Raw genomic sequence first — 22,267 nt, 5'->3', positions numbered from 1 at the left:
TCATTCACCAAGAATATGAAGATTTTGAACGGAATGACCAATCATTTGCCTATCTACGAGAGCACTACCATTTTCGCGTAATTTTTCTTGTGTACTCTTCATAATTGTATAAATTAATCAAGAACATTCTAAAGAGAATTCTGTAGAAAAAATAACTATACATACAATTTACTCTACATTCACCAAATGCAAGGTGAATCTTTTGAACAGAAGAGTGGCTGGAACCCCAAGATAAGCAATTAAGTTTTTTCTAGAATATTTCAACTTATACATAATTACCACTTTGTGCATTTGGAAGAATCTGCTAAAGCAAACAGTAAAAAAGGAAAAAAAATTCAGTTTACTGTATCTTTCTATGAATCAAAAGTCAATGTTCTCAACAGAACAATCAATTATCTGCCTGTATTGATTTTCCAGATCTTCTAATTTAAGACGTACTGTATTTCTAATCCATGAACTGGTCAAGAACTTAATAACCTACTAAAGAGATCTGTCTTGAAAAAAATAAAACAAAAATACAATGTGCCTGCCATATCATTCACCAAGTGTAAAATAAACATGTTGAAGAAAACAGCAGATGCACTGGAACCCAGCTAAAATTCATCCTGTATTTTCACCTATTCCTCTAATTCATATGTCTTCCCTCTCATCTTAAGGGGTGTGCTTGTAGTAAGGGGACCTTGTTGGATGCTGAGGCAAAGTAGTGACTGGTACACTGGGATACTAGTGTAGAATTCTTAACATAAGTAACAAACGGTATGTCATTACACAATGGATAATGGCAGAGAACTGACATAAAGGGCAGTGCAGCTTGATGTGCCTGGACATCATGATGTGGGTAGAATGAGTAGCTTGCAATCACCATGGAGACAGCTAGACTGATAATGTATCACAATGACTCATTATTATAACATGGTGGAAATAAATTAGGTACTTGCATTTTATCAAATTTGGTGGGTCAAACTGTGCTGTATCCCAAACCATCTGCATGCACATTTCCCCATTCTTACTAGATGTTCTAATTTGAATTCTAAAGGCACATTATACAACCATGAAAAAGATTTTCATGATTCAAGCAGAGAAAATGATACTGACTGGATTCACTGATTAATCCAGTGAATATCATTTTCATGATAGTTAACAGTATTAACTATTATTTCTAACTGTACCCAGTTATATTCAATATAATTTCATGTGAAATATCAAAGCTGTTCACAAAATAAAGCAATAAAACTATGGTTAACGTATACATTGTATACATAACCAAATGCTGATTACAGCATACTTTAAAATCTTACGATGTCATCAAACTGTCAGAAGTCAGTACCTGTAAGGAAAATGGATACAGTGACACCACAAAACAATCAGAAAGTGAAAATTCACTAATACATATGTATAGAATAACAACAAATAGAGAAAAATTCCATGAACTTATTCAGAAAATATTATCAAAGATGCAAGCTTTGCTCAGTCTCAAAATCTAGATACAGTTTGCGAAAAAAACTTTAATACAGGATACAAAAAAAGCTTGATTACCAATTTCCAGGTATTCAGTTATTCCAATTTTCTATCTAGAATAATCCAAAACTGATAACAATGTTCATACAACTTCCATATATCTGATCACCATGTTCCAAATATCCATTTACTATCATGTCTAAAATCGTTTTAACTTCTGGTCTCCTAAATAAAACTGAAAGCCTTTTGCAAGTTGGTCTCCAAAGGTGCTGCTCAATCTATAGTCACTTCCCTTTACAATGCTGAGTCCCTCCCTCTGATTCTTGGTTGATGCTCTCATCAGCCCTGAACTTATCTGAGAAAATAAGATCATCCCTTCATAGAATCTGTTGAAAACAGTGCAAGTTCACTGATAAGTTCACCAGAAAGAAGTAAAAGGAAACAGAAATATGTGGAGTTAAGATATTCAAAAATTGAAATTACTCCAGATGACTGACTTTGTTTCCATACATTGTAAGACACAGTTAGACACTGGATGTGTACTAAAGGAGCCAGTATCTGTCTTTTCCTAAAACTACTTTGTAAAAGTGGAAAAGGCAAACTAGTGCAAAAGAAAAAAACATTCATTAAATTGAAAAGAGACATGAGCTATACATTGCAGCAATAAGATACATTATAAACACAATGTTTACTTACCTGTTGAGGAAAAAGACAATTCAAAAATGATTCAAGGAACAATGAAAAATGCTATGAACATACATTTTGACTGGTATACACTACCTCTCACAATTCATGATGAACCTTCTCACTCAAATGCACTGTACATTCCATTTTTCTGTATTGCATTCTTGTGATTTACTGTATAGTTATGATGCAAAAGGTTTCAAGAATTATGATTTTAAATACCTTTAAGTACAGTACATCCCAAAACTTACATCAGACAGGTGATGGGGAGCCATTCTTGACTAGTACTTCCTCCTCAGCAGTAGAGTTTTTCTCCAATTCATCTAGCCGTCCTCTGTTCACCACTGGACTTTGAGCATACATATATGTTGCATATGACACCAGGGCTATTGCTATAGCAGTGCACCAATCAACCGGAATTCCAAATATAACCTGTTGTAAGAATTACCTTTAATAAGGTCTACCAACATTTTCCCTACATAAGAAATACTTATGCAATTCTATCAATACACTGAATGCCATTAACTACTTGTTATTTTGCTTAGAATCAAAATCCTATGTCAGCTCTGTTCAAAACTATTCATTTAAAATAATTCCGCATTTTGTAAAAGGCAACTAAGAAAAGTTGGTGTGGGATGTGGGATGGGGGTGGGGGGAGAGAAAGAGAGAGAAAGAGACTGGAAATCTTCCCCTCTTGTATTGCTTTTCAAAAGAAGGAACAGTGGAAATAACCTAATATGGACTTCTAATCCCCTCGGCTCAGTCACGTTTTCTGGACACCACCTCATTCATAACAGGAAACAGCGAACAGGCTAGAAAAAAAGAAAAATAATATACAGGGCCTGACTTAACTGTTCTTCCATCTCCTGGACAAAAGACACAATCATTCAAACAACATATATTCCCTCTGTATTTACCAGACTTTCATTTTGGAACTTTGTCACTGTAAATTACTTAAATACATTTTCTGAGTAAATAAAGATACCCTTAAATTGAAATTCCCTTCATATATTGCACTAACATAGTACCTAACTCAAAGAAAATCATCATCTCTAATTGCACGATCATGGCTTTCATTTACATAAAAGTTCAGTTTGGAGACTACTAATCAGTAAATTCAAACTTTTATGAGACATAAGGATTGGGTAAAAGAGTATTATTCATCTAATTTATTTCTATCTCAACCATGATCTGTACTCTGTGATCATTCTCCTAGTGCTACCTCGCTGAAGCAAGAAGTAGCAATGCTGTTTTCTGTGGAGCGGGGCAGTGCCAGGAATGGATGAAGGCAAGCAAGTATGAATGTGTACATGTGTATATATGTATATGTCTTTGTATGTGTATGTATATGTATGTTTACAAATAAAGTGCATAACAAAGCGCACCTTCATAGAACATACAAACCTCCAACAGCCAAGATCGAACCAGGGACCCCTGTGCCACAGGCGGGAATGCTACCGCTAAGCTATGGGCCTGGCTAATAGGAAATAACTATTCAAATACTATGAACTCAAATACCCTTTGTCTCACATTGGTGAGCAACGGGGTCTACACCAGTTCTTTCCCAACAGGCGCACATAGCCAGCAGATAGCATTTTACCGAACCTAACTGTATAACGCGGAGGTATATGAATACGAATAAAGTGCATATGAACGCGCACCTTCATAGAACATAGAAACCTCCAACAGCCAGGATCGAACCCGGAACCCCTGTGCCACATGTGGGAATGCTACTGCTAGGCTATGGGCCTGGCTAATAGGAAATAACTTCCAATACTATGTACTCGAATACCCTTCGTCTCACATTGGTGAGCAACGGGGTCTACAAAAGGCAGGGCTAGTGCTGAATGCTTATCATAGAAAAAACTAGTGTTATGATGAATGAAATGTGTGTGTTATCAAGTGTTATGTGTGACAAGGAGATATCATGTGTTTCCATACAGAATGCCAGAAGTCCACATGAAGGTGAGGCAGAGAGAAAAGACAACTACCTGGGTCAGAGAAGTGCAACTTGACAACCACTGAAGTGCTAGCTAACTATGTAACTGTCACTGACCTTCCTGATACCCAAGAGGGTAGTACCAGTAATGTACTTCCTGGTTCATGGCTGACTACCAACTATTAACTATAACCTACTTCCAAAAACATTAAGATATCAATAGTGTTTTCAACTGAGAATATACATCAAAATGATAAAGGTTATAAAGTGCATTTGAAAGCAAACATTACAGCATTCAAATATAATTCATCTGTCCACATCTCCAAATCTAACATAAACAGATACTGGCATATCAGTGCTCCCATGCTTTCATATGCCTGTTTTCAAAGTAATGATTCAACACTGGGGTGCATCTTAGAATAGAGATCCAAGCATTTTCGCATGAAATATATCCAAAACTCTATGGTTTAGAATAGACAGTAGCATATGTATTAATAAATACGAGGTAATTACCCCTAATCACCATTCTTCAATATAGATACCTTCTTACATTCCTAATTTTCACCAGACCCCTCAGACATCCACAATTTTTCATTTCCTGCAATCTTGAAACTACTTTTCATACTATCACTCAAGCTCTTAAGAATCAGCAATGTTTACATCATCACTCAGAAGTAATTTTCCCTTTCATGGTTGGCAAGAAAAAATTATTTTCAAACATATTTCTCTATGTATATGAAAATTCCCATCAGGTACATAAGACTTACAACACCACCCCAACATCTAATGCCCTTTCCCTATGCCAGATGACTCCAACATATTTCTAATTTTCAACTGATCCTTAACATTGTGAACACTTGATGTAAGTAACTTAGGCACTAATTATATACTAATGAGGCTACTTCCCTTCCCTCAGTAAATTTACTTATCACAATATTGCTTTTTCAATCTACTGTCCCACACCTACCTCTATCACAAACGAAAATAATAGGATCCAATAAAATTTTTAAAATACCCTGGAACAGTAAGATGAATAGAAATGAAGTTAAAAATTACTTACCCATGAAAGGACTGCAGTAAACATTAGCTCAAGTGCAGAGGCAAATGTTTTGAGAATAGAGTTCAAGCTCCTTAAGAAAAAGCTTGTTACAATCCCAACCGCAGCATTATTAAGAATAATCACTATGACAGCTGGCTGCCAAACCTGTAAATATCATGCTGCCAATCACTGGAGTACGAGGCATATTCACACATTAAGTAAGGTGAAAAACAATCATAAAAACATTAGCAAAAACGTTATATGCCCTGACCTGCTTTTCATGTGGAAATACTATATCAGGATGGAAATTACAATTAAGGATGATATTACTCCCTATACTACAAAATCCTTAATTAGAGTTCTTTGTGTCAACCCTTACGGAAGAGCAATCTTATGGTGTTATTATATGCTAAAGGCTTCTATCACTGAGGCTGAGGCTTAAATAAACATTATAAAAGGTGAAAGAAAATGAACAAATAGAAGAGAACAAAATAATCAAAAGTTTTTGAGGAAATGGAAAACATGCCTTTTGAAAAGTGGAGTGTTGTAGCAGCTATAAAAGAAATGGAAAGATACACAGCTCCAAAGCAACACATGGTAAAAAAAAAAAAATACCATAAGTTGAAACTGAGCTGAGAAGGACCATAAATCGATTATATGACTCCCAAATGGCGGGAGCAAAACAGCCAATCCTTGGTCTTATGGATTATCAAAAGAAGACATAGTACATAGGAGTACATAAAAAAAATACATATAACAGATGGTATGCAGGCTTAGGACAAAGAGAAAACTGCCTTTGTACCACAGAACACATGGAATGAAGTATACAAGTCAATAGATAGACCTCTAACCTCCCAAGACGTAAGAGCAGTACTCAGTACAAGGAAAAAATCAATCCTTTGCATACTAAGAGAGCATGTTCACAAGAGAAGAATCTTCAGCATTTGAACAAGACTTCCAGTTTCTTAGAAGGATACAGAGCTTCTTAGAAGAATACAGAGCTATCAGCATAATATGGAACAGGTGCTCTTGAGAAAATAATTATGATACCTATGCAACACTTTGTTTTTGTTAAGCTGATTTTGTGACGTTTTTGTAGAGTTTCTAAGATGGATTCTCTGTGATGAATTATGTTTTCCTAAAGCCAAGAGAGGGAATATTATCATAAAGTTAGATAACATAGTCATGAACACTTCACGAATATGATGTTTATTGTTCAAGGAAGAAAGATCAATGTAATGAGAGACAAGCCAGAGATAATAATAGGCAAGTTTTAATTTCTCATCAGAAAGTTCTGATGGGCCATAGGAAGCGTGTTTTTTCATGATGGAGTTACCTGTCTTCTTAAGAGAATATCATTTCACAAAAATAGATATGTTTCTGTGTCATATGTAAATTTTTTGTGAGGATGTGTAGAATGCTTAGCGCCAAGAGTAAATTTTTTTTCAGTTTTTTTAGTTGTGCAGAATGCTGTGTATCAACTGTCAAAATGTTTCTATGTGGGAAGTGAGTCTAAACACAATAGTGTTTTGTAGATCTGCGGGACCATTTACCATTTCAGTACTGATAAAAGCCTCTAAAGAAGCAAAGCCTCTGTTTGAAGAGAACAGGAAAAGTTTGCCTTGGCAAAGTTATGGACTAAAGGACAAAGACATCTGGCAAATGCCAGACAGATAGAGAGAAATAAAGCAATATATAAACCAAAGCAGATGGTAAATGTAGAGACCTAATCAAGTGGCTTGAGTAAGTCCTGTGATGGATAAGACCAGGTCCAGACATTGAAATTGGATCAAATTTGGAGAAAGAAGAAAATTTAGTCAATTCATACTGAAACTAGTGCAAACATGGACTTAAATACCATTTGTAAACCAAGCCCAAGCAAATGATTTTCTTAAGGCCCTCAAAAACATAAGAGTTTAACAAATGTTCATCAGTAACATAAGTATAAGATCAAAATGGAAAGAACAAACATTTTATGCACAAAAAAAAAAAAATTGGTGTATTTATAAAACAGGATGAATTCAGGGGACAAAAACATTTTAGAAATATCTGGATGAAAGAGTTCACTGGAAATTGAATGAGACAGGAGGTGTCTTAATTTACAATGACAGGTGCCATGGTGTAGGTAGCCCTTTGGTGTAATCAAAGACAAGGTAGAGGACAGGCCACAACCTGGCCCATCTCCTCAGGAGAAACTCAGTGCTGTATGTTATCTGACACCACTGCCTGGATAGGTGCATACCAGGAAAGGAGCATGGTAACCAACCTGAGAGAGAGAGAGAGAGAGAGAGAGAGAGAGAGAGAGAGAGAGAGAGAGAGAGAGAGAGAGAGAGAGAGAGAAATTGAATCTAGTTTCATTTATTATTTTTTGCATGTGCTTTTGTATTTTATGATGTGCTATAAATCATCTTTATTGTTTATCACAGCCTTCTTATTCAAGACTAAGGTATGCCATGTTTGTTGTATTACCATCAGCTCGCTGGAGCTGCCACTCAGTGTTTACTTGTTGCATACAGACAGCAATAGAAGATCCCAGAAGTATCTCTAAGTACAACTTTTTTGTTTAAGCATTATTTTGGCATATTCAATCATCATATAGTCATTCTGTAGGAAAATAACAATATTCAAATGCATCTATTTATAAATATTACACTATCAACGAAGAACCCATTTCCATTACAATGACCTCTTTCCCCGGATCTTTCACTTAGCTGACTGGTCTCAAGAATGCATCTTCAACATTATACAGTTTTTGTCAACTATTTCATGAAAAAATATGTCTCATCTTTATCACATCAAATGCCTTTATGCATTAGGTCATACCTACAATGGTATCTGTAATAAGTCACATACAGATCTTATACATTCACTAGAAACTCACCTGTAATAGTGATGTAGTTGTAAATGCAGAGATTAATTCACCTCTACAGAAGAGAACAACTACATTACAAAAAATGGAGTCCGTGTACATAAAAACATTCTGCACCATAATGTGAACTTCTGCACCCGTATCCTTCAACAACTTTTCATTATATACACCGGCTAAGCAAGAACAGAACACCTGCAACATGAGATAAAAATATCTTTACAACTATCCAATGAGTAAAGATTTAGTTCTGATATCTAAAAAAGGTCACAACAATCAATTTTCATTTGACATGGCTACCACACTAATGACATGCAAGAGTTTTAGAGAGAGGGGTAAGTATGCAGTCTGTTGGGGATGAGAGGGCTTGGGAAGCGAGTCAGTGGTTGTTCGCTGATGATACAACGCTGGTGGCTGATTCGGGTGAGAAACTGCAGAAGCTGGAGACAGTTTGGTAAAGTGTGTGAAAGAAGAAAGCTGATAGTAAATGTGAATAAGAGCAAGGTTATTAGGTACAGTAGGATTGAGGGACAAGTCAATTAGGAGGAGTAAGTCTGAATGGAGAAAAACTGGAGGAAGTGAAGTGTTTTAGATATCTAAGAGTGGATTTGGCAGCGGATGGAACCATAGAAGCGGAAGTGAATCATATGTTGGGGGAGGGGGCAAAGGTTCTGGGAGCATTGAAAAATGTGTGGAAGGCGATAACATTATCTCGGAAAGTAAAAATGGGTATGTTTGAGGGAATAGTGATTCCAACAGTTATATGGTTGCCAGGCATGGGCTATAGATAGGGTTGTGCGGAGGGTGGATGTGTTGGAAATGAGATGTTTGAGGACGATATGTGGTGTGAGGTGGTTTGATCGAGTAAGTAATGAAAGGGTAAGAGAGATGTGTGGTAATAAAAAGAGAGTAGTTGAGAGAGCAGAAGAGGGTGTATTGAAATGATCTGGTCACATGGAGAGAATTAGTGAGGAAAGACTGACAGAGGATATATGTGTCAGAGGTGGAGGGAACGAGGAGAAGTGGAAGGCCAAACTGGAGGTGGAAGGATGAAATGAAAAAGATTTTGAGCGATGGGGGCCTGAACATGCAGGAGGGTGAAAGGCAAGCAAGGAATAGTGAATTGGAACGATGTGGTATACTGGGGTCGACGTACTGTCAATGGATTGAACCAGGGCATGTGAAGCGTCTGGGGTAAACCATGAAAAGTTTTGTAGGGCCTGGATGTGGAAAGGGAGCTGTAGTTTTGGTGCATTACACATGACAGATAAAGTGAGTGTGAATGAATGTGGCCTTTGTTGTCCTTTTCCTAGCGCTACCTTGCTTGCGTGTGGGGGGAGGGGTTGTCATTTCATGTGTGGCGGTGGGAATGAATAAAGGCAGCAAGTATGAATTATGTACATGTGTATGTACACGTTGAAATGTATAGGTATGTATAAGTACATGTGTGGATGTGTATGTATATACATGTGTATGTGGGTGGGTTGGCCCATCCTTTTGTCTGTCTCCTTGCCCTACCTATCTGACACAGGAGACAGCGACAAAGTATGATAACTAAATAAACATTTTGTCGGTATCCCGTGTTTGCGAGGTAGTGCAAGGAAACAGATGAAAGAATGGCCCAACCCACCCATATACACATGTATATACATAGACGCCCACACACGCACATATACATACATATACATTTCAACATATACATACACATACATATACCTATATACACATGTACATATTCATACTTGCTGCCTTCATCCATTCCCGTCACTACCTCGCCACACATGAAATAGCATCCCTCCCCCGGGAGGTAGTGCTAGGAAAAGACAAAAAGGCTACGAGAGTTTAGAAGTGAATTGAGAGCTGTTTGCACCTGATCCTTCATGTAAATAGGAAGAGGGCTGACGATAAGATGATAAGAGAGAGAAATAGAATATGAATCAACTGAAAGAAGTTTTCCTCAATAAATGTGAATGAACCAAAAAAAATTCCCAATTCTTTCCCAAACATTTACAATCAGACTTGTTTATACATATCTATAATTGTGAAGAATGTCAGCCTTCATTTATGAACCCAATCTATCGTTCAGCTAACTCAAATGTTCGACAGAATTACAGATAATAACAAAACAGCAAGCTGCACTGAAAACATTTTACAGCTTGGATATAAGGAGGCCAGGATGAACTCTGTGCATGAAATGAAAATCTTATAATTACTGTATATAAACATGAACAGTTCCTAAATGCAATGACAATCTTTCTTCTATGACATGGTCAAATGAAAAGATTTGAGCTAGACAAGTTACATTCAAGAGAACACAAGCCGAGAGTTACAAAGTTAGTGGTCAAAGGAAAGTGTTATGTAGTATGTATGTGAAGCTCCTTACAGTGAAGTAATGATTCAGTTTTGTGAAGGACACTAAACTGGTCACACTCATGGGGAGTTAGTGGTGGCACACTGTAGATAAACATATGAAAAAACATCACAAATAAGTATCAGTTAAGTTAAAAAACTATGTTCCACTATAAAGCTTGAGATTATACATTAAAATGTGCATAAAGAACACTTTAAGAAAGCATAACTTATACCTGCACTAACAGCAAGCCTGTATGGATGGAAATAAGGTTTGAGAATACTGCTTTGAAAGTGGCCTCAGTCTCAGCAGATGATGCTTCTGGCTTCTTTGACATACTGAGCTGCTTGACCACACACCCAATTGTAAGGATGATGAGAGAAATCCACTGACGTTTGCTTAACTGCTTCTTGAAAAGAACCTTAAAGAAAGAGAAAAAATATGACAGGGATTTTTCTTTAAGCTAACTTATGACCAAGAAATTAAGAGTTTATGCAGGGTCACGATAGTTCCAAAATAGGAGCACTAAGAAGGATAACATGTGTAGTATAGTTAGAACTGTATGAAAAGAATAAAGATGTAAGATGATTATGTGGTGTGAAAAGGTCATTAGAATGGCATACGGATGAAAATCTTTTATGATAATGTGATCAGACTGATCATATGGAAATTAGCAGTTTAGTCAAGAAGATATATAAAGAGGTAGAGTAGATGGTACAAAGAGGAGGGTTGGACAGCAGAAGAGATGGGTAGATGTAATCAGAGAAATGATACAGGATAGAGGAACTTGAGATGAAGAAAGGGACTGGATGCAAAGGAAGCATTTTGTGTATGAATATGGTATGAATGAAGACAATGAAGATAATATGAATGAAGACACAAGTCTCATATGACAAACAACCTTGTTCTGCAAAGTGAAAATATATGAACTTTCCTATCTAATATGAATTTTCTTATCTAACACACATAGCCTCACTTTTTATCCTATCCTTTATGTAAATGGGGATGGGATAAAAAGACAAGGAGAATCACTGAGGCTGCATACAAAAATATAAGGCTGCTAACCACAGAGAAGGATTTGAGTGCCTGGAAAAGGTTGGTAGTGGATTGATGGCTACAGAAGCAAAGGAGTCACAGCCACAATTGAAAAGCAGCCAACCAGGAGGAAGAGGCTGGAGACAGCCAGAAAGAATATCTACCTGTATAATGTCAGATCCAGGTCAATTGTAGCCTAATCTTTTTATCCCAATGTTACAATTATCTCCCCTCATTCCCAAATTTTGTTTGTTATCCATTATATTTTCAGTTTTCTACCTAAGGTACATTATATTCTTTTGAAAAGTCTGTACATTATCATATGTTACATTTTGAAATCTTGTGTATTAGATTGTAAATAAATAGTAAATATTTTTACTTTTATTAAAATTTATGGAAGATCAAGGAATATGTAAGAGCTAAAATAAAATAATAGAAAGTACTTGTACACAAAAATAGAAAAGGTATTGGAATATTTACGTTCTGTTCTCTCTCTCCCTCTGAATGGGTCTTGGTAGGATGTTGTAGAATGTTGTCGGGTAAATGTATCACATTATCTGTACACATCTTAGTGATTTCAAAGAGCTATGTTACAAATTGAGGCCAGTATATTTGCCTAAGATTTCCTAAGTAAAATAAGTAGAGGGAGATCATTATATCATGAGTAAATAAGTTATATTTTATGTTCAGAGTACACATGTTTATTTTTTGTTGATGTAAATATATTCTTATAAATTCTATACCACTGTGTTTGGTATTTAAACAGTATTGGATCCAAAGAGAAGTGTAGATATATAAAGCAGCAATCAGCTGTCAAGAGATGTCAGCCAGATGGTAAGGGAATCTGTGTCCAGCCCAAATCTCTCTATCAAAAGAAGCTGTTATTTCAAAGTTCTGTCTTAATGGGCCTATGGGCTGATTAAACACCTTTATCCCAAGGTGAGGTTGTAACATCATCCTTTATGTAACATAAAGGATAGGATAAGAAGGGGACAATCAATGAGGCTGCATACATAAGCATAAATAATGGTGCTAACAACAGAGAGGGATTTGTGTGTATGGAAAAGGTAGGTATTAGACTGGTCCTTTCAGAAACAAAGGAGTCACGGTCACAACTGAAAAGTACCCAATCAGGAGGAAGAGTCTGGAGACAGCCTGAAAGAATATCAACCTGTGGTGCATATAATGTCAGATCCAGGTGAATTGTAGTCAGCACTCTGAAGAAGACCTTCTGGGTCACATCGTTAGAGCATTACAGTGTTCCTGCCCATCCACATTTGTAATGGTACTCTCTCTCTCTCTCTCTCTCTCTCTCTCTCTCTCTCTCTCTCTATATATATATATATATATATATATATATATATATATATATATATATATATATATATACATATAAATATATTTTTTTTTATCTTTTTTATTATACTTAATACACACACACATATACATATATATACATACATACATATACATATATACCCATACATATTTATATACACATGTACATATACTTGCTCGCCTTCATCCATTCCCTGCACCACCCTGCCTCACAGGAAACAGCATCACTACCCCCTATGTCAGTGAGGTAGCACCAGGAAACAGATGAAGAAAGGCCACATCTGCACACATCCATACAAAAGCTGTCAAGTGTAATACAATAAAACCACAGCTCCCTATCCACATCCAGATCCCACAGAACTTTCCAAGGTTTACCCTGGAAATTTCACATGCCTTGGTTCAGTCCACTGATAGCACATTAAAACTGTTCTAATTTTCTCTATTTTGTGCACACCTTTTACCCTCTTACATGTTCAGGCCCTGATTGCTCAAAATCTTTTTCACTCCATCCTTCCATCTCCAATTTGGTCTCTTGGTTTTCCTTGTTCCCTCCACTCTTAACACATATATCCTCTCTCTATAGCACTGCTTATTGCAACCTAAATTTCTTCTGAAAAAGAAACTTACTGAAAATCTTAAATTACTAAGATTCAAGACTTAATTTTCAGTATAAAAAAGAATGCCTTTCAGCCATACCTGAAAAATAATTCCTGTGACCACGACTCTGAGCTGAAGGAATAAGAAGTATGTTGTTGGGTCAAAAGCTGCCAGGTTGACAAAGGCCAGGTTGTTATAGAGGCAATAGAGGAGTGCAGGTATCATGTACAATCCCAACACTGTAAAGAGTTGGATGCAGTCAGCTATGCCATTTAAAAGTCAAACCTAACAAATTTAAAGTACACTAAATTATATTTCAAAATGGCACAAAAGGTACATGAATTTCCAAGCTGTGTTTTTTCATGGGGTGAGAGCAGTTTTTTTTAGAAAATACAGTTTCTATATAAAGGAAATTCTTCAAAAATCAAGAAGTAATACTCCGTCTCTTTAAACCTGCAAAATGAGACCTTGGTTAAAAATACTCTGGACCTTTCTTCCTTCACTGTTTCTCAAATCAATTCAAACTAATGTTCACTTAAAAAAATCATTAATCAAAGCCTGAAATAGAATAGGTGTTTTTCCTCAATTACCATGAACTTTATCTATTTCATCATATTAGATTGCCATTTCCTGCGTCAGTGTTGTAGCACTAGGAAACAGACAAAGAATGGTCCAACCACTCATATACACACACACACACACATCGAGAAAAACTGGAGGAAGAGAAGTGTTTTAGATATCTGGGAGTGGATTTGGCAGCAGATGGAACCATGGAAGCGGAAGTGAGTCACAGGGTGGGAGAGGAGGCGAAGGTTCTGGGAGCATTGAAAAATGTGTGGAAGGCGAGAACATTATCTCAGAAAGCAAAAATGGGTATGTTTGAAGGAATAGCGGTTCCAACAATGTTATATGGTTGCGAGACTGGGCTATAGATAGAGTTGTGCTAAGAGAGATGTGTGGTAATAAAAAGAGTGTGGTTGAGAGAGCAGAAGAGGGTGTTTTGAAATGGTTCAGTCACATGGATAGAATGAGAAAAGACTGACAAAGAGGATATATGTGTCAGAGGTGGAGGGAACAAGGAGAAGTGGGAGACCAAATTGGAGGTGGAAAGATGGGGTGAAAAAGATCTTGAGTGATCGGGGCCTGAACATGCAGGAGGGTGAAAGGCATGCAAGGAATAGAGTGAATTGGAACGATGTGGTATAACGGGGTCAACGTGCTGTCAATGGATTGATGCAGGACATGTGAAGTGTCTGGGGTAAACCATAGAAAGTTTTGTGGGGCCTGGATGTGGAAAGGGAGCTGTGGTTTTGGTGCATTATACATGACAGCTAGAGACTGAATGAGAACGAATGTGGCCTTTGTTGTCTTTTCCTAGCGCCACCTCGCGCGCATGCAGGGGTAGGGGGTTGTCATTCCATGTGTGGCGGGGTGGCGACAGGAATGAATAAAGGCAGCAAGTATGAATTATGTACATGTGTATATATGTATATGTCTGTGTATGTATATACGTGTATACATTGAAATGTATAGGTATGTATATGTGCATATGTGGACATGTATGTATATACATGTGTATGTGGGTGGGTTGGGCCATTCTTTCGTCTGTTTCCTTGCGCTACCTCGCTAACGCGGGAGACAGCGACAAAGTATAATAAGAATATATATATACATAAGTGCCCATACACACACATATACACATCAACGTACACAAATATATATACACATACACAGACATATACATATTCATACTCACTTGCCTTCATCCACTCTTGGCACTACCCTGCCACACAGTAAAGAGCATTGCTACCCCCCCACTTCAGCGAGGTAGTGCCAGGAAGACACAATAAAGGCCACATCCGTTCACACTCAGTCTCTAGCTGTCATGTGTAATGCACCAAAACCACAGCTCCCTATCCACATCCTGACCCCACAGACCTTTCCATGGTTTACTCCAGATACTTCCTGCTTGTGATAATCATGCTCTATCTACCTATCTATATCTCTGATGCCTTTTCCATCCAGGAATGTCCATCAGGGGACTGTTCATGGTAAAGTGACGGTTCTATCAATTCCTCTTGATAAAGGCCACATACATGCTGTGATCTTAGTTTCTTTGGTTTATCATTGTTATTGCACACAGCCCCAGCACCCCTTTTATTGGGAGTCTGCAGCTTCAAGACTGCACTACAGTCAAAAGTAGGGAAACAATGTACTCCACTGAAGCAAAAAAATCCTCAAAGAGACTGTACTCCCTTTCATCAACAAATGACATACAGCTTTGCCGAAGGTGACTCTTCACTTACAGAGTAACTACAAGCAGGTGGAATCCAGTAACACCTTTTCTTTTATTTAACTACATTATAACAGCACATCCACAGTGACAATAAGTCCTTAATCAAAAAGTCTGCAGTGATCAGCAAAATGCAGTACAAGTGAGGATCCAAGAAAACAAAATATATTTCACAGACTTGGAGGGAACGTAGTCTACTAAGCAGATACAGAATTGGGTCTTTACTCTGAAACAATTCTTAAACAAAAGATGCTTTACATGAAATTTTGTCCACAAATCAAAAAGTCAGGCAAAATATATGTGTTGAGTGGCAAATCATTTTTCAACTGGGATATGTTATTTTCTAAACAAGTCCCAGAATTCTAAAACAAAAATTCTCTACAACATTATTCTGTATTAAAATCAGTCACCATATTACAGATATTATAGACCTTATTGTTCACTTTTTATGGCTTTATTAAATAAATAAGTAAACATGAAAACAATTCAGTCAAGACTACTTTAGGCCCCTAAAGCAATACTTCATGTCATATGAAGGATTCTGGCTGCACCATATTATGATAATTTCTATCATTATTATTATTATCATTATTATAATACAATTATAGGGCCCCTCTCATGGGCATCCTGCAGCATCAAAGCTGAACTCTACATAAGAGCAGGCAAATGACGGACTCTTCTGAGCTCAGAAGGTTCTTAGTGAGACTATACTCCTCACTCTCCACTAACAGTGATACAACCTCAGCAAAGGTGATTCCTTATACATGGTGTAAGCACTTCCAGGTAGAGACCCTTAACACTACTGCACTGTAATCACAGAAAGATGAAAGAAAACTAAACCATAATGGAAGGTCAAAATGAAATCCTTATATACATATCAAACCTTAATACCAAAAGAAGGTGGTACTGCTATATTCACTCTCTCTGTACACACATTTGAATACATATCAAACCTTTATAAAAAGAAGGTGGTAATGCTACACTCACTCTCCCTATACATACATTTGAATATAATATGAAATGCGGACCTATACTACCTAATTATTTATTGATTAAGGAAAGGCAACCTTCAGGTTTCATTTACTTACCATAAACATGGATCCTCATGTCAGCAATGAGAGTAGAGAGCTTACTGCTGTAAAAAAAAGAAAACAAGTGAAAAAAGACGTATATCAAAATAAAAACTGATACCACACTAAAATGTTATGCATATTACAGCAGTTGTTAAAAGATGCTATGCATATTACAGCAGCTGTTAAAAGCAACCAAACAAAAACCAAGTCACACTCTTCTATCTACATTCTGGACATCATCCCCCCAACACATATCATAGCAGTTGTTAAAAGCACCCAGACGAAAACTAAGTCACACTCTTCTGTCTACACTCTGGATATCACCCACCACTACAACACTACAAACACCATTTCAACACATCTGAAGACCCTTCATAGTTTTTGGTGGTCTGTATGACATCAAATCTATTGTCTATGGCTGGGGTCATCACTATTAGTACATACTTACTGTAATTCATCTTCAATATCTGTTTTCCTTCTAACCTATTATGTACATATAAGAAGAGGATATGATATATGATCTGAAAGAAAAGAGTAAATGAAAAAAGATGTAGAGGAAAATTTTGAGAAAGGGGAAAAAAGCAAGTAGAGAAAATAACTGAAGATTGAAAAGTACAAAAAAGGGTGGAGAGATATGGAGGAATAAAAGAGAAAAAGAGCAAAAAGAAGATGAAGAAAAAATGAAAAAGGTTCACATGAAAAAGGAGAAAACAAAAAAAGATTAATGTAACTATCATGAAAGTGGAAAACGTAGAAATAATGTAAGAAGAAACATACAACAGAAAAATTACTGAAGAAGAAAAATAGATGAAAGCACAAACATTTCACCATACATCAGCAAGGAAGGTAGGAGATCGAAAATGCACATAAAAGATAAAATGCACTATTCAGTAATCACTGTGTGTCCTGGATATATATCATAGATTCACATAAGAGGTAAAATACACTTTGGTAAATACTGTGTGCAATGGGTACCTATCACATAAGACTATCAGGAACAGAAAAAGTCTGATTATCTAACTTCTTGGCATTGAATTATTCCACCTACCCACAGGAATTCACTGAAACCTGGTAACTACCAATTATCTATCATCCTGTCATCCAACTTCCAGAGCCCTAATCCGAAATTGACTTTTTCTTGAGACAGTCACTAAAGATGCAGTTCTTCATTCACACAGAGTTCCCTCCATTTCCATTTTTGAGTCCCTCACTGCTTCTCAATAAGTGCTCTCACTAGTATTAGACTTCATAAAAAAATCCATCATATCAGCTAAAAACAGTGCAAGTGTATATAGTTTACCTGAAAACATTACAAAGAGGTGTAAGCATGTGGGACTAAGTATTCAGGTAAAAAAAAATTTAGGCTTGACTATGCTGAGTCTAACATATGCAAGAAAACTTCAGTAAAGGCTTTACTTCACCTAAAACTGTTACAAGACCTTAAAAGCAACTTCTGTATCTTTTTTTGGTGGGAACATATACAATACAGCAATGAATAATCAGTTAATTCAGATTTTTCAGCTTTATTTCCTTTATTTTTTTGATAACGTATTACTACAACTATCTTGATCTAACAACTTCCTGGTTGTCAACTTAACAGTACGTTCCAACTAGGCCGGGTAATCAGAATTTCATTGTATAACACCACTATCAATCCCTAAATTCTATAACAATACACAGCACGGTATGTAATTAGGTTTGTCATGGAGTTTTACAACTATAAAGTAAAACAATGCTCATTATCTGAACATGACACTAACCAAATAACATGGTTACATTTGAAGAAATGCTGCTATTCACACTTGCAGTATAACTGGCAGGGCTGCATGATTGTCACCTTGGGTCTTTAACATATATATGGATGGAGTCATAAGATAGATGAAAACAAAACTAGGGAAAAAGGGTATGATGACTAGTAGTAAGCTAGTTTGCGGATGATACAGTGTTGTTTACCGAGAGAAAAGATGAGTTGCAAAAAGATATAAGTGCATTCTATGATGTGTGTATGCAGAGGCAATTGAAAGTGAATGCCCATAAAGTAAAGTAATGGTGTATAAAAGGAAACATAGTGAAAGTATAGATTTTACTAAGCCCTACAGAGTGAGAGAAGAAAGTGTACTAAACTGTATCATTAGTTTTGGGGGAGAAACTTTGGAAGAGGTGACAGAATTTATGTGATTTGAGTTATTTCAGTTAGTCTGGTGATATGGAAGGAGATATAAGGGAAAGAACAGTACAGGGTAAAAGAATCACCAAGCTCCTTAACAGAATAATCAAGGGTAGAGGTGTAAGCATGAAAACGAAGAAAGGATTAAGGGACAATATGGCCCTCCCAACCCTAACCTATGCAGCCAAAACATGGACACAGGATGAGTCACAAACATCACGAATCTATGCTGTGGAAATGAGTTACTTGAGAGGAGTATGTGGTACGACTAGATGGAATGAAGAAAGTAATGAGAGGGTATATGAAAGACTTGGTATGGCAGGGAATGCAAATGAAATGAATTATGGAGTGGTAGAGTGGGTGAATTGTAATACTTTGAGGATGTTTGAGCATGTGAAAAGACTGCAAGACAAGGAGTTTACAAGGAGAGGGAATGATAGTGAGATTAAAGCAGTTAGTATAAGAGGAAGATCACCTGTGACAAGAAAATAGAGTGCAAGAGTACTGCAGGGAGATGAAAAAAATGGAGGAGACATGTAAGGACAGGAAAAAGTGGAGATGCTTTTGCCATGGCAACGCCCTTCATGAGAATTCCCGATGGGAACGGGCATAGAAATAAATAGAAAGTATAACAGGGTTGATTTCATTTCTAAAAGCACTTTTTAACTTCAAAATCTAAATCTTTTACTACTGCATCTGCACTGTTGAAACTTATGGGATGGCTATACAGCAAAATTTTTCTCAACCTCAGAGTTGAACTTACTCCTTAAGAAATATGATAAGAGAAGCAACTAGCTTGGTGGCCTCTGTCAGTAAAACCACTGTCACTGTGTTGTAGCTGTAGGTATTGTCTGCTTGCTGGGATGCAGTAACCATAATACCTACAAAGAGGAAGTGATATCACAAGCAGTCTTACAAACAACTGAGTGGAATGATATAAAGAGCAACTGCTAGTTTTCACAATTAACTGAATTCACTACTGTTGTAATTAAGAAAATTCTACCGTACTTTATATAGTGTACTGCATTCAATATGAGTATGTAGCTTAAGTGATATCTAAAAGGCTGTGAACAACAATATAAAGCCATGCCTAACTACTTTTTTATTACATTAAATGTATGATTTTCTGTAATCACAAAAAATAATAAAATAAGTCAATATTTCAACAACAATTAGGTACATATAACACCATATAAATTCTCTTGGCAATTTCTCTATCCTAAGATAAACCTTTATCATATTGCATTGTGTATCCTATCTCAGCCTCCTAGCATATGTGTAACATAAACAAGATTGCAAAATATTCTTTTCACCTTACAACAATGAAGGTGCACAACCAAATCCTAATTCTACAGCAGTTAAAAATTTGGTAAAAGTAGTTGATCGTAGGTCCTTTATGAATTCACTGTTAAAAATTCCGTAAAAGTGGTTGAAAGTAGTTCCATAATCAATTCAATGTTAAGAATTTGGTAAAAAAAAAAAGACTGAAAGTAGTTCCATTATCAATCTATTAAAATTTGGTAAAAGTTGTTGAAAGTAGCCCCATCATCAATTTACTAACACTGTACTGATAAAAGCAATGTCATCCAACTGAATGCATATCAAAACAACCTAAATAATTCAGTACTTTTTTCTATCTTATGTCATTAAATGACTTGTAAGTCAACTAGAATGAATATGAAAGAAAATCCAATAGGCTTCTCTGCATATCAACAAGTCATTTCAAGGTATTTCTCTTAGACTTAGTAATACCACACCATATGTCTTCCCCCTTCTCTGACATCAACACCTCACCACCATTTATTTCATCCCATTTACTAACACCACAGGTACCCCTCAAATAATTCATTTAAACAGACTGAATTCTAGAACTGTTTGCTCTACTCCACGTCCATGCTTCACGCCCACAGATATGGCAGCCAGTGATGGTTCTGAGTGCATGATTTGTGTGCCTTGCATTTTTGTTATATTTGCTTTTGAGGGGGTAGATGACCAGGTGAGGTGTAGTTTAAAGTGGAAAAGTTTTCCATAATTCAGCTGATTTTTACACATCAGTTTTTACATTACAAAACCCATCATTTTCCCAAACCTTCATTGCCCTCCCCACTACCTCACTCATAAACACCAAGCAAATATATCTAGTTTATCAAACCCATGCTCAATAATTTCAGTAAGCAATAGAAATCCACAGGTATGATTTTCCTTGAAGTTTTAAGGCATCCCTACACGTGATTTATTTTTACTGTGTGTTCAGGTCCCATAGACATGATTTTCTTCCATTTCTGGATATACTTGTAACATTTTCCCTAAGTTATTTCTGCAGTGGGGTTAAACTGCATAATTAGTATGCTCTACTACCATTCCTGTATGATCTGAAACCCACTCATCCAAGAAATATCTTGCTTTTATATGTAATAAAGGTCTATATCAAAACCATGTCCCAATACAGGACTACTAAGTTTTACAAGTTATTCTTGTCTTACAGTGGTAACATAAGTTCTCTTTGTTCTGAATGTTAAATCAGTTGCTGGAAAATGAACCCCAACGGAAATGCTTGGCCCAAACTTTGTTGCAAAGTACTTCATATCTATCAACACCGATAACGCGATATAACAAACCTATACCCGAATAATACTTCACAACACCCAAAGTCTTCTTAACGTTACCCTGATTGATGAATAATGCCATATAGGCCACAAAAATGATGAAACTCCATGGCGTGGGGAAGAGTTTATCCCAATTCCTCCCACTTTCGGGACGATTGGCCTTCATAGCGTCAATTGCCTTCTTCCTCCCTCCACTCCAGTCTCGCCGCGACTGACGTTTATACTTCCGACTCCGAGGTGCCATACGTCCGATTTCGCAGCTGGTCCTCAAATTAGGAACAATAATTTTGTGGTGATTGCTTCAATCCCCAAGTGCTATCTAACCCCTCATCAAAAGTTTTATATGATAAGGTGTAAAGGTCATCCCCTATCAAGATAAGATTTCCCTTCTTGAGCCAAGTCAAGGACTTTGGTAGACGAGTAATTAAGGCAAATAGCTTCCACCCTCTTTAGTTATGTAGTGACCTAGGGTCACCTTGATAACGTCACCATCGACTGGGTTTAAAGCTGTGACTTCACCTGACATAATAATCCTCGGAGAGTGTTTAGCGGCCCATCCTACACGTCTGCTTCGGCATTATTAATCCCTGACACTTACACTCGATGTCAGAGGTGGCAGAACAGAATTGCCGTTATAATTATAAATGACCTGATCCTTTTCATAAGAAACGCCGCTCTTAAGGACTTAACCTCAAGTTCATGAGCATGGGGAAGGCCAGAAGCTTGCGACATTCGGCTTCAGCGTCTCAAATTCCCGTTGGGAATAGCTGACCTTCACAGACCTGATCTCACCGCCTCTCAAATACCGGGAAACACAGCAGC

At 36.9% G+C, this 22,267-nt stretch overlaps 1 protein-coding gene across 3 annotated transcripts; it reads right to left on the bottom strand.

Moving 5' to 3' along the window:
- Positions 1–610: 610 nt before the first annotated feature.
- On the bottom strand, positions 611–21,788 carry LOC139760877 (UDP-galactose transporter senju-like). Of its 3 annotated transcripts, none has more exons than XM_071684606.1 (9): positions 21,506–21,788; positions 19,603–19,720; positions 16,688–16,734; positions 13,406–13,545; positions 10,572–10,757; positions 8,002–8,181; positions 5,142–5,285; positions 2,394–2,574; positions 611–1,327 (listed from the first exon to the last, which is right to left on the bottom strand). In XM_071684606.1, exons 1-8 carry the CDS (start codon positions 21,687–21,689, stop codon positions 2,395–2,397), a joined length of 1,179 nt encoding a protein of 392 aa, XP_071540707.1. In that variant the 5' UTR covers positions 21,690–21,788; the 3' UTR covers positions 611–1,327; position 2,394. The 3 variants fall into 3 exon arrangements, with proteins under 3 accessions (XP_071540707.1, XP_071540708.1, XP_071540709.1); XM_071684607.1 differs by having other exon boundaries at positions 611–1,813; positions 21,506–21,772; XM_071684608.1 differs by having other exon boundaries at positions 1,188–1,327; positions 16,688–16,731; positions 21,506–21,773.
- Between the last annotated feature and the right edge of the window lie 479 nt (positions 21,789–22,267).

Source organism: Panulirus ornatus, chromosome 38 (assembly GCF_036320965.1).
Source record: "Panulirus ornatus isolate Po-2019 chromosome 38, ASM3632096v1, whole genome shotgun sequence".
Taxonomy (NCBI): Eukaryota; Metazoa; Arthropoda; class Malacostraca; order Decapoda; family Palinuridae; genus Panulirus; species Panulirus ornatus.
The sequence above is the reverse complement of the archived record's forward strand: the minus strand, read 5'-3'. Positions and strand labels throughout refer to the sequence as shown.